At 32.4% G+C, this 13,420-nt stretch overlaps 1 protein-coding gene across 4 annotated transcripts in view; it reads left to right on the top strand.

Annotated features, from left to right (window-relative positions):
• The window catches only part of LOC119076793 (lachesin), an 80,217-nt gene extending 67,671 nt beyond the window's left edge, over positions 1 to 12,546 (top strand). For 3 of the 4 annotated variants that reach the window (XM_037183782.1, XM_037183767.1, XM_037183761.1), the window contains exons 8-18: positions 913 to 962; positions 1,022 to 1,029; positions 1,249 to 1,323; positions 1,461 to 1,589; positions 1,653 to 1,669; positions 1,761 to 1,834; positions 5,321 to 5,404; positions 5,650 to 5,759; positions 6,371 to 6,433; positions 6,718 to 6,888; positions 7,137 to 8,618. In XM_037183782.1, the coding sequence (XP_037039677.1) occupies positions 913 to 962; positions 1,022 to 1,029; positions 1,249 to 1,323; positions 1,461 to 1,589; positions 1,653 to 1,669; positions 1,761 to 1,834; positions 5,321 to 5,404; positions 5,650 to 5,759; positions 6,371 to 6,433; positions 6,718 to 6,888; positions 7,137 to 7,222 (867 nt within the window). In that variant the 3' untranslated portion in view covers positions 7,223 to 8,618. Of the gene's footprint in view, positions 1 to 912; positions 963 to 1,021; positions 1,030 to 1,248; positions 1,324 to 1,460; positions 1,590 to 1,652; positions 1,670 to 1,760; positions 1,835 to 5,320; positions 5,405 to 5,649; positions 5,760 to 6,370; positions 6,434 to 6,717; positions 6,889 to 7,136; positions 8,619 to 11,978 lie in introns of those variants that run through there. The other variant, XR_005087702.1, reaches the window with a different exon arrangement.
• The last annotated feature ends 874 nt before the right edge of the window (positions 12,547 to 13,420 follow it).

The raw sequence follows: 13,420 nt of genomic DNA, 5'->3' as shown, positions 1-13,420 counted from the left end.
AAATTTTTTGTGATTTACCGTGATTTACTTGATTTACTGATTTACTAGTGATTACCCCCTTGGTCGGGGGTTTGAAATTCAGTCAAGGCAGGATTTTTAATTACGGGTAATGGTTCAAAAGGAGTGACGCACGGTATTTTGAATCCGACACATTTTCTGTTTTGTGGGTTACTGGTACACAGCAACGTAAATTGTGTTTGTTTTCGAAATTCCGTGACAAAAAGTATATATGAACATCGTTTCGGAACAGAAACAGAAAAAAGACCCCTCTAACGTCACCCGAGTGACACATGAAAAAATCCACTTTTCGCAGCGCCTTTGCAGAATAGTTATTTATACAACCGAGTGATAAATGCGTTTTTAGGCACTAGATGTGTAGATACACATCGTGTGCCTAAAAAAGCATTTATCAACGAGTTGTATACAACGTTTTTCGCAATAAAAGCAATGGAAAGTCCTACTTTTCGTCACTAGTTGCAAAAATGATGTTTTAGGCACTAATAATAGTTTCACTTTTCGTTACTGAATTGAGAAAATTTTAAATTAGATTTTAAAATGGACAGTGATGACTAAAAACTAGTCAATAGTACGATTGGAAGTAAATGAAGTAAAGGATTACAAATCTGTCAGACAATACTTTATACAAACGAAGCATTGATTTAAAGATTATTTCTCGATATGATTGTTGTTTGTAAATGATTGTCGCAATGTGGCAGTAATTTTATCGATGCTAAAGGAATATTTGTGAGGATATCAACACTTTGGGTATCAGGCCGCAACAGAAATGACAGTATCAAACTCTCTCGTCAAATGAAATTCTGAGCATATTTAGTAGATATTTCTAGTCGGTAAATTTCTTTCAGTCGGTAAAAGTCTAGTCACTAAATGTTGTTTTAAATTTTAAACTTAAAGGTAGCAGTGAGGGAAAATCAAAACATTAACATGACATGCCGCGCTGATGGGTAAGCTTATATTACAATTTGGTTGAACCCTTTCACAACGTATCTTATCTTTCTTACAGGTTCCCAGGTAAGTTAGTAATTGCTGCCAGTCCACGTTTTGGATGATTTGTAGAAATCGAATTACAATATCGACCAGTTCTCCTAAATGAGTTACATTTGTTGAGAAGTGCTTAACTTAAGTCATTTAGGAGAGGTGTAACTTTACTGTTCGCTACTTACTTTGTAGTGTAGATGCTGTTCTAACTTTATTGATAGCTCAAAAATTGAATCTAAATAAAAATTTCAGCACCAAAGATAATCTGGCGCCGTGAAGACGGAGAATCAATAACAGTTGAACGGAAAAAGAAAGGCAAAAATTCTCGTTAGTGTTCTCAATTGTGACAACCAAATCCTAAAATTCTAAAATTATTTCTTTTTCCATTTTTTATTTCAAAATGCCTGTTTCATCATCGTCTGTGTCCGGTATAAATTTTTTAACACTTGCCGACTATCATCCAGCAATGGTATACGATGGTGAAGTTTTACCCCTGTCAAAAGTAAGCCGAAATGAAATGGGGGCCTATTTATGTATAGCTACGAACGGAGTGCCTCCCTCTGTGTCAAAGAGAATTATACTTGACGTAGAATGTAAGCAATTTTTTTTGTTGTTACAAAAATTAATTGTTTTTTAATAGACACATTCTATTTTAGTTTCTCCGATGATATGGGTACGTAAATATACCAAATGTTAACTGTATTACGTCATTGCGTTCGTCGTAGCGTTGTACGGCTTTATAAATAATTGAGTTTTCGTTTTAGGTACCAAATCAACTTGTAGGAGCTCCAACTGGAACAGATGTTACAATTGATTGTAATACAGAAGCACATCCCAAGTACGTATTCGTTGTCTGTTTTCATTGATCTCATTCACTATAAATCGAGAAGGAAATGCGAACGACTTTTATGATCGTCCATGTTTCAGACCTTCCTATGAATCTTTTCAAATTTAATTCGATTAAAGGGCCAACCCAAAATCCTCACTGTAGTACTTACGTCGAAACAAACTAATTGAGTTCCAGGATTTTGTTAATCAAACGAGAGAGATAGAAACTGGATTTTGATTTGCCAGTGGCGATGAAGAGATCATAATCCGCCGCTCTTACCGAGTGAATTTGTAGTGCTTGTATTACATACCTGAAAGGAAATGTATATTCGACTCTCCAGTTTCGTACACATATAATACAAATTTATTATCTTGTGGTTGTATGGTTGGGGTTCCATATCAAATAAGCTGCACGTAATAGAATGAATAAATGAAATAAAATGGAAAATTAATAAGCCAAATAAAAATCGACTTGATATTTTAAACCATATTGTGTGTTGCCATATAGAGATATGACTATCGTGCGTGCTCTATTTATTTTTCACATGTAATTGCCGTATTGCTGAAGGGTATTATATACGTACGTACATACGAATATGTACATGGCATTCCCCAAAGATTTGTAGTAATTTATATTACGGCCGATCGGTGAAATCAAAGGTTATGCTCGACGAGAAAATTTGATTGTTTTGTTAATTTGTGTGAATTGTTGTGAGAGACTCACTAACATATCTTGCCAGCTCCAATATTCCAAATTATTCATCATTACTGCATACTGCATCCACCATGTGGTTGAAGTCAAAGCTAAACCAAATTAAATTAAACAGAGAAGCAACTAGCAACAACCAGTGCCACCTTTTCCATACGGACACTGAGAGCAACTACCCGTGGTGGCCAAAAAAGGCGTTCGAGAAAAAGACTGAAAATTGGCACTCAAAATGATAAGAAGAAAAATTTATTTATTTTTCAAAGTGCCCGTGGCGCCCAAACGGTAAATGGCTGCCCTGGCGACAGCATAGAAATGTGAACATGAAGAATTCTTCAAATTGTCCACTTTGACTATTATAATTGAATTCTTCTCATTTGTGGTTCCATTTAGCATTCATTGAAATTGTCTTTTTAGTTCTCGTTAAACGATTCTTGGATTACAATTAAAACGACAATGAAAATACATTTCGAATAGCAGAATTTTACCTTTAAATTTTAAACATTTGAGGCTAAAATCAAGCTCAGAAAGTTTGCTGCTTTAATTTTATAACAACGTAAATGCATTGTTGTAGTCGAGAGCAACTAATAAGAACTGCAATTCCAGCTATTGTTTAACTTTAATGATGAAAGTACACTACATCTTGTGTAGATACATTGAAGTATACCGTAAAGTGGGACTTACTTATCTCAACAAACTTTCTAACCAACAGCCGCCTTGCTACTTTATTTAATAATAAATCGCCGAGCTGTTCGTTTTGCCATCTTTTTTTTCTGTGTATAGTGCACTCCTTGAACGTGAATTTACACATATTTATATCACGGTTAGCTAGCACTTACTGTCCCATTTACCAAAATAAATGGTACAAACTAAATGCCCGATGCGAGGTGCAATTGTTTTGAAACGGTTAACTTTTATTGTAGTATTACTTGCAGGATCGTTCGTTAGTTTTGTTCTTTTAATTACAGTCTGTTCATCTTTAGAAAGAACAATTTCAGATTTATCAGAGTTTTAAGAGTCATCGAGGTCCCAGTCAATTAAGTTCTTCCCGGTCTATGATATTTTGGCGCGAAATTTGAATTCGCTATGGGATTTTCAAATTTTGTGCCAAAATATCGTAACCTGGAAACGCTTTATTGACTGGGAACATCGATGACTTTTAGAACTCTCAAAAATTTCAAATATGTTCCGAACTAAAATGAACCCACTGTATTATGAAAAAAAAAATCTACAAACAAAAACCGGTAATTATTTCACTTAACACCTCGGTGCTGTAATGTATCTACGCTTTACAGTCGGACAATGCGGCAGTTTGAAGAGTTTATCACATAATTTTTTTTGTATGGATAATAGTTAGTCAGACAATAGCTATTTATGCAACTCAGCATTATAATGTTCAAAAACTGCAAACTTTAGACGTGTTGCATAAAACGGTGTATGAGTGTTGGTGCAAAGTGCTTTATTACGCACACGATATGTATTATGGTGCTTGGCCTGTGGCGTTGTGCGACAGTTACACATCTAATGCCAAATAAGCGCATTGCACTTGGTGTCATAAATAGCTATTTTATAACATGTGGAAATGGAAATTTTGCGCAATTCACGCCGTAAGTCCGCTGAAAATTCAAAATTTGACACGGTGGGGTTGAACAAAACTTAAATAAAGTCGTGACACCACCTCTGATTTTTTTTCGTGTTCTTATTGAGGGACCACATTCACATTCAGTTCGCGGATCCATCCGGTTGTTTCGGAGAACCGGCACTCATGGCCGTGCGGGACTGACGAGTCAATTTGAAAACAATATTGTTATCGCAACGGATAGAGGGACTCATTCTAAGCTAATTCGTATTGAAATGGCTTCCCTCGACAACTTGACCACGAGCTATAGCCAGCTAAAGTCGAAAATTCGACATCTTTGAATGGTGATATGTCCAAGACGAAGAAAGTTTGAAACTCTTTGAATGGCGATATTGGTAGAGGATTCCATGCTCTATTAAACGCCGAGAATGGATTTTACCAAATTTGTCTGAATTGTACAATATTTGAAAAAATTTATTTTCATCATTCTCGGCGATACTTGGACTCATCTGTAACACACAGATTGACCCTGTCTGCAACAAATCAATAATTCCTGGTCAGCTTGCAGTCACAGTGTTAAAGTATCAAAAGCAGATCAAACGCAGTGTCGTATATGGGCGATTCACCATATTCTCATATCAGTGTGCGTTAATAGTACATTTCGTACCTAGGACTAAAAGACTTTTTTAACGTGTGAGAAGTTTCCAGACAGAGCCGAAGGTGAGGTCTAGAATCGAATACGCTAAAAAAGACTTTTAGTCCGTGGTACGAATAGTATTTTTCATATTGGACGGAGAAAAAGTGCGATGAAAAATCTATTTTTCAATTCATTTGTTCATCTACTGATTCATCCTTAATTCAAATTACCAGTACCGGAGTTTTCACAAACGTCTCTTTTACGCACTAGTGCGTAAATTATGTGACTGAAGATCCGTATACGTACTACTTTGATCGCAATACTGTACAGAAATAAACGTTAGTTGATGCTCTTTTATTGCACCTCGAGAATAATATACATCCAATTAAATGTTTACATAAATGACTGTGCACATGAATGAGAAAGCACCTAAAATGATAGTTTTAAAATGGTATTTATGATTAGTCATTCGCGTAATTTTACCGCAAACACATTTTTTATAACTTATTCCAAAATATCCAAGAAGAGAAGAAGAAGAAAAAAAACGATAAAAAACTTAAACTCTATTTTCCAGAGCAATAATATACTGGATTTATAACTCCACCATGCTGTTGCCGAGCAAAAAATACAAAATCGACTACACCGAAAACTCCTACAGGTGAATAATATGAAACTTGCAAGAAAATAAATTCGGTTGTATAACAGTTCTCCAGCTCATATTATTTTATATTGATTTCGTGTATGTGTATTTTTCCTGCAAAAAAAGGAGTCGCAAAAAAAACACACATAGCGGAAAAGAAATGAATTTCACGTTTTCAGTGTGCAGTGTAGAATGTAGATACACAGTAGTGCTATGAGCTTATATGTGCATGAAATGCATTAAATTTCACTTGTATTTTATAGGGCACACATGAAACTAACGATAAAAAATTTACAACACGACAATTTCGGTAACTATCGTTGCATCAGTAAGAACAGCCTGGGTGAAACGGAGGGATCGATACGAGTCTATGGTATGTAAATTATGTATCATCTACACTATGTTTCCGAAATAATATTCAAAGAGATATATAGTAAATGTATGAGTATACTATACAGCGTGATGTGATGGATGTATGATGTATAAAACTAAAACACTAGATACATCGCAAAAAAAAATGATTTCTGAAATGATGAAAAAAAAAAATGAAATTCAAACTCAAAAAAGAATTTAAAGTGTACATTCGATGAATGCTTTGTCACTGGATCTCTTTTATCTGTAAAATTTTTCAAAGTCTACATGTCTTCAATCACACTAATCGCAACAACTGATACAGAAAAAAAAGATTTATAATTTATTGAAAGAATTCGTATCATTTTTTGTTGTAACATCCGTACGTAAAGACCATATTCCATCTAAGCCCTCGTGTAATTAAATCGTTCCGATTGACGGCATTAGAGCTAAATCCGTAAAAACGACCTGATCAACAATTCAAGAGATTCCATACATTATCATGCTCTGTGTGGCAAATGGAAATGTGAAAACAGTTCACGTTACACATTGCATGCAGTCGTTATACCCCACTTACACAATATTAAAAGTAATATTTTATTAAATATTTTAAGCATCCTCTTCACATTGCAGATATACCATTGCCATCATCCCCTTCAAAACAGATAACTCATGTGTTTCCCGAACCAAAAGAAAGTAAGTAAAAATTTATTTATTTAAAGGGTTATTTACCCTTTATGATAGGGCCATATTCCAGGTTAAAGGTTAACCATAAAAAATATATACACTTTGCATTTGTAAAACGTTACATTTATATTTACTGTAAAATATGTGCCTATCTAACAGAGTAAAAAAAATATAAAACTTTCACGTATATTACATGAGAAAATATTTCACTTTAAAATGCTTCGGTTACCCAACATTTCATTTTGATCTCTTTTTTTTGCTTCAAAAAAAAACTTCTTTTCCCTCATGTACAGATTCGGTACTACGAAACGATTCAACAAGAATTGTTCAACCGGAAGTGGTTTTTCCAATGCGGTCAGAAAGTCATGGATCACCGAATGGACCAATCGAAAGAAAGGGAACGGTGGCAATCGGTCAAAGTGTATTTTATACAGATTTTCCACCGAAAAAGTACGGTCATTCAGGTAAATTCTTTTTTCTGTATTATTCGGTGTGTGGTTTATTTTCTAAATTCACTTGTATTGTTAGCCGCATAAAACATAAATAATGTTAGATGGGGTATTATATGGGCAAAGTATGGTTTACTTTCTTTCTTTTTTTTTGTACTCATATCCATCGGTGTAATAACCATTGAAAATTTAATCGAGTTTTCCCTTATTTCCTTTTAAATCGAATAAAAATTGATTACACTCTTTTTTCGTCTTTCCTTTAGGCTCAAACTCAATAAAAGTGGTACATCATTTACAGAGATGCTGGCATTTATTATGTTTGTTGTTGGTGTGTAAAATGTGTTGCTAAGAATTCCAAAAAAAAATTGAAAATTTAGTGATATTAAAGTAAATAGAAAAAATTAATAAAAAAAACAAACAAAAAACCAAAACAAAAATTTAGATAAAAATATCAACTGGAAATTCAACCAAAAAAAAAAACAAATCACTTTGTATAAAACACTACGGATTGGTGCATTGGGTGTAGAATACTGGCAGTTTGTAAGTGAAAAATTGTAAAATTTAATTTTAATATTTTTTTTTGGAAACTTGCGAAACCAAAACGAAAGCTCTTCTTTAAAATTTATATTGAAAGTGAAAATATTGTATGAGTAGGCGCACGGCACCCTCATAGTTCAACGATCCATTTAAAACCATATCTTTGAATATATCAGACTTTTGTATAAACATTTTCAATTGTCGTAACACTGACAAATTCGACGATTTAATAGTATATTATAGCACAAGTAGTTTGTTTTAGTATCCCAGTTAGTAGTGAGATACTTTTTAATCCGAAGGATATCTGCATTATGCCGGGTTATTATACGAATATTCGTCAGACAAGAATCTCAAACTTGAACAGGAGTGAAATTACTGATCACATACTCTATTATCTATCAATTGTACCAATATTACAATGAAATAGTTATTTGTTTACCAAGGCAAGAAAATTTCAACAAGAGCAAAAGTTTGCAGTCATAGCGAAGCCAGCGAGCAGTTTTTCAAAACAAAAACAAAGTGACTGTTGCAAACAGAGCCGGATTAACACGATGGGCTTTAGGGGCTTAGCCCCTTGGCGCTGGATAAAAGTGGCGCTGGAAAATTAATAATGAATCGTGTTAAGTTTACTGGTTTCATTAAAATAAACTACTTTTACCGATATTTGAAAAAAAAATTCCTGCGGCGCAATTAAAAAGATATGGCATCACAGTTTTTACATTTTCTTGTTTGGAAATTCCTGATATCCACTGTATCCAGAATACTGGGAAATCAGGAAAATTAAACTTCAAATTCTTGATTGGCATTTTATTTCCGATAAGAAAATCAGTTTTATCATCGGGAAATTTCAGCTCTCAGCATACTCGTTTAGTAGTAGCATATGTCCTACAAAAGTCATTTAGAGGTAATAACATGGCAGATGTAAAATTGTTATTCAAAATCAATCCAGGGTATCGACGAATTTTGTCTAAGAATTCATTCACGAAACCATGAAAGAAAAATAAAGTTGCACACGGAATGTATCGTTCTTGAAAGTTTCGTGATGGAAAGAATCTACAAATTCTTTGCTCGCTTCGCTCGCGGTTACTTTCTCCTTCCTTTCAGTTTTAAACGAATATCAGCAAAATGAAAAAAACTAGGCCCACCTTACGGGTAGGTCAGGTCCTTTCACTGACTGAATTTTTCAACCAATTTTTGCGATTGTTATATCGTTATATCGATTGTTGTATCATAAAACTGTCCATCGATTCTCATGTTATCGTAACCATAAATATTCGTAACTTGAGAGCTGCGTTTATAAAATCCCATAAGATGATAAGTTCAAGTCACGAATTCTTAAAGTAACGAAAATACGAAGAAGATTTCTTGCTTATGTTTTGAACAAAAATGAAACTCGTACAAACAGCTTACCACGAAATCACTCAAAAAAAATCTTTTAGAAATGAATTCTGGATTATTACTCCAATACTTTCCATTAACGAACCTAGCCTCAGAAATTTCAGTCCTCTCGATTCAAAAACGTTTTTGGAAATACATTCAGAATTACTCGCGACGAAAATTCTTTTAAGAATATCATAGAGATCACCCATTCCTTTTTAGCTCATCTTCAAACTTAACCTCAGGAATTTCATTTCTTGACGATAAAAAAATGGAAATTCTCAAGTTATCTTGTTATCAATAGACGAGACAAAAATTCTTTTGGGTATATCATAGAGATCGCATCGCCCATCCGTTTTAACCTATCTTCGAAAATTACCCTCAAAAATTTAATTAATTTTAATTTTAATTTAAAAAAAATTGGAAATCCGTGGCAAATTACTTAAGTTATCGTTTTATAGGAATGAACAAAGTATGACAATCATTTTAGAGTGTTTATTATCCGTCAGACCCATGACTTTTAGTCAAGATAATTATTTACGACCGAAGCAAAACTTAGCTAGACTACAGAATGTTACAACCCAGTTTACGTTCTTATTACCATTCCTCCGAACCGATCGTTAGGATATTGTCAGGATATCGACACTAATATTATTTTTAATACGTTTAATACGTTCACGAAAAATAAAAGCCATGTTTTTGTAATTGGCGCTCGAAAACTAATAGCCCCGTGGCGCCGAAAACCTTATCCGGCTCTGGTTGCAAAGCGAAAAAAACTCCTGTTCACCCCATTGGAGAAACAACAGTTGAGAAAATAAAAATTTTCTCATCCGAACTGTCATCGGAGTGAGCGTTAACAAAACGCCATTTTCAGTGGAGAAAATAAGATTATTCATGCCGGCCGCATGGATGAAATGAAAGTCATAGATATATATAGGTTTCTTCCAAGGCCATTTAAAATGTCAATCGTCATACACAGAGAAGCCAACACAACCTCACTTTGAAGTTTTGACGAACAAATTTGTTTAAGTTGCGATTATGTTTGCTTCTGTCAAAATTCGTTTTTACCGTACTATGGAAGAAACCTATGCAGACGACGTGATACGATAAAGAGTAAACAATAGAGAATGTGTATCGTAATTTCGCTCCAGAAGCAAAAATAAAATGCACTTTATCTTACTCTCAAGTGGAATACATTTCTTGTCACATTCCAGTCCAATTAAAAGACTGAAAATGTAATAGACAAACTATAGACGAAATTCTTAATATGTGCTTCATATTAAAGGCTAAAATGTTATCTTTGATCATAAAAAGCACTCTTGTATAATATCGATGCATGAAACTACAATGGCCAGCCTCCGGTGTAGCTTCATTTTTTGACTAAAATTACGTAAATATTTGCAATTTTGCGCTATAATGTACTATTGAAACAAGTTGAAGAACATATCTCAGCAATTCTAGTACAATGCTACGTTACAAAGTATCTTATCGTTTCATAAATATATCAAATTAACGTCGTCTGGTCAGTTAAATAATTCCATAAAACAAACTTTATCGTCAGAGCACTCGTTACCGAGCCAAACAGAAAATTAACGGGTGTACTACCATTTACGAACGGAAAAAGTCTACTTTCAGACAGTCATACTTACACTATTTACAGCCTATTATTGGGAGTTTCATGTTCTGAAGCCACTAAAAATGGCTGAAATTTCAAATTTACATAAATTTACCGAAAATTTTTAAATTTCGGTAATTTTAAGTGCTTAAAATGTCCAATAATTGGCCCTGATATAATTTTGTGAAACGTTTTTAGAATAATTACGAATCTGTGAAAAAATTTCCATGACACAACTACTTCATAATCATTTTTTAACTTCATGAAAGGTCGAAGGTATGGAATATATTTTTAAAATAAAATCGATAAACAAACACATTTTTTTGACTGTATAATCTTCATTGAATTTTTTTCTTTTACATTTATCGCGGAAAATATGAACAAGTAAATAGTCGCCATCCATCAGGTTTAATAATTGTCTGCAACATTGCTCGTTTAATGAAAAATTGATACTTCAATAGCGCAGTTTTATAGGAAAATATTTGAAAATTAATTCCCCTTTAAGTGAAAATGACAGTTGCAAGTACATTAATAAGTACTGTAAACACTACTGAAGCTACTCGACACTACTACATAAAATTAGAGACAACTTTGCGAGCTGTCCACTCTTGGACACTTGGTATTTTTCTAATAAAAATGTTCTACCATTTATATATTTTGGTAAAAAAACCAAGTGTTTCAGAATATGACCGTTCCGTGAAGTGCCCTATATTTCAGAATTCTGTCGGTTTGTTCGTCTAATACTTCTTAATTTTTTTTTTTTTTTTTTGAAGAACAAAGATCTAAGATGATTTCAGTCGAGAGTCGACGGTTCTGAAAATATGAGATTAAGAGTTTGAAGTAGATAATAAGATTGAATTCAAACACTCATTCGGAAGATTGATTTCTTTCGTAAATATTAAACGTATCAAGAACACATTCTTTGTAACAACAGCAAATATCAAACATTATCGGAAATTTCGTTCGAAATCGAAGTACGTTATCATCTGTTACTTAGACAGCATTTCACAATCCATCTCAACTAACTATAATGTTTCAGACACATTGCCGAAATTGTTTTAGGCATAGTCTTTGTGGAATACACATCTCTCTTAGAACCATTTAAATCGTTTTTCTATAATTAATAACGATTCATAGTTTTTAGTTCTATACTGTCTAACATGTTTTGATGTAAATGAACGCAAACGATCAAACTTTTTCATAGAAACGATTAACTTCGAACAATTTACACAACAGAAGTTCTTCAGAAGACCACACTTCTTTCCTGTAACATTCAATTTGAAAAATTTGATGTGGCAGTATTTTCTTCGCTATCCAACGCTTTAACCTCGTCTTTAACATTGCTTTTACTTTGACTTTTCGTTCGTGACTCGACTGTTTTGATAATGACTCTTAAAGAAAAGTTTTTCTGACTTTTTTTTTAAATGATGCAAAACTGAATCGCATTGCAAATTTTGTTCATAGAAATAGGGTGCGAAGACGATACAACATCCGACGCATACCAACGATTATACTAACATGTTCTCGATGTATATACTATAAATAATTTGATTGATATACACTTATGGAATTACAGCTTCCATCGTTGGAATCTGATTTCAATCATCCCATTTCATATATACGTTACGAATATTGCATTGAATCATCATCACATGCAACGATTGAAACTATAATTTCATTACAACAGTAATTATTTATTCAACAAAGGAAAGAAAATAAAATACATAAACACTAGTTGAAGTGGCAAAATATACGATTCCATAAATAAACTTTGATATCTAACCGCAATTATTATATATGGCCGGCAATTACTGAATATAATATTGATTTGGATAATTAATTTAATTAGTGCACATTTTTGTATTTTGCGTTCGTCATCCTCATCCGTAAAGCAAATATGTTTGGCTGCTTCTATATAATTATTTTAAATCGTATTAATGAATATTATGAATGAAACTAAATATTTTACGAAAACCGAAATAATTTTTTTTTGTAAAATATTGACAGATATTGACGTACAACTAAATTTATAATTAATACGTTCGTATCGAATATATTTTGATAAAATCCAATCCTTTTTCTATTTAGCTTAACAAAAATCAGACTGGAAACACATTATTTTCCCCACAGACAAAACATATTTTACAAAAAACATATCTTAACATCGAAAACATTATTTTAATTTGTATAACCGACAATTTGTGTTATATTTTATTAAAAGAATTGAATTGAAAATGGAGAAAAAAACAAAACAAATTTAAAATAAAAGTGAAAATTTATTAAACAAAATTTATAAAAATTTCGAATTATAGCTGAAATAAATTGATATTTTGTTGAAATTTTATGGAAAATTGTAAATAAAAAACAATAATTTAAACGAAGAAAAAATAACACAAAGAACTCAATCGACAGTAAAATGTATAAATTAAATAAAGTAAAAATTTCCGTTGCTTGTTAAATAATGTAAGGTAAATTGCAGTGAATGTTAAAAAATACAAACCGATTTATGATGAAGAAAAAAAGGAAGAAAAAAAAATTTAGAAAAATTCTTTTATACTCCTCGTTGCATTAAACTAAAAAAAAGTGAAAGAAAGTTATTTATTGTACTATATATTTTATGTAAAAAAATGAACATTGAAAGAAAAAAAATTTAAGAAAATTAACATTAAGTATATATCATCGTCTTCATATTAAGTGGAGGGTTCTACGAAGAACTACGGATTCTTTGAATAAAATTGAATCAAAAACATCAACAAAAATAAATAAATTTTTTTTTGATTTATTTTAACAATTCAACTCAACGTACTTTCTTTTGCTCAAGACTTGAGTCTACTAATATAAGGGTAAAATTGTAAATATTATAAGGAATACACTTAAAATTGAACAGATAAAAATTAGCATGCATTCCAATCCCAACATTGTAAACTAAAGGTGAAATGAAAATAGGAAATAAAAATTATATTTAAATATGCCAAAGAAAAGCATTTTTATTATTGATAATAGCAACGATGTGTAGTG

The sequence above is a fragment of the Bradysia coprophila genome, chromosome III, assembly GCF_014529535.1.
Source record: "Bradysia coprophila strain Holo2 chromosome III, BU_Bcop_v1, whole genome shotgun sequence".
NCBI classification, from domain to species: Eukaryota; Metazoa; Arthropoda; class Insecta; order Diptera; family Sciaridae; genus Bradysia; species Bradysia coprophila.
The sequence above is the reverse complement of the archived record's forward strand: the minus strand, read 5'-3'. Positions and strand labels throughout refer to the sequence as shown.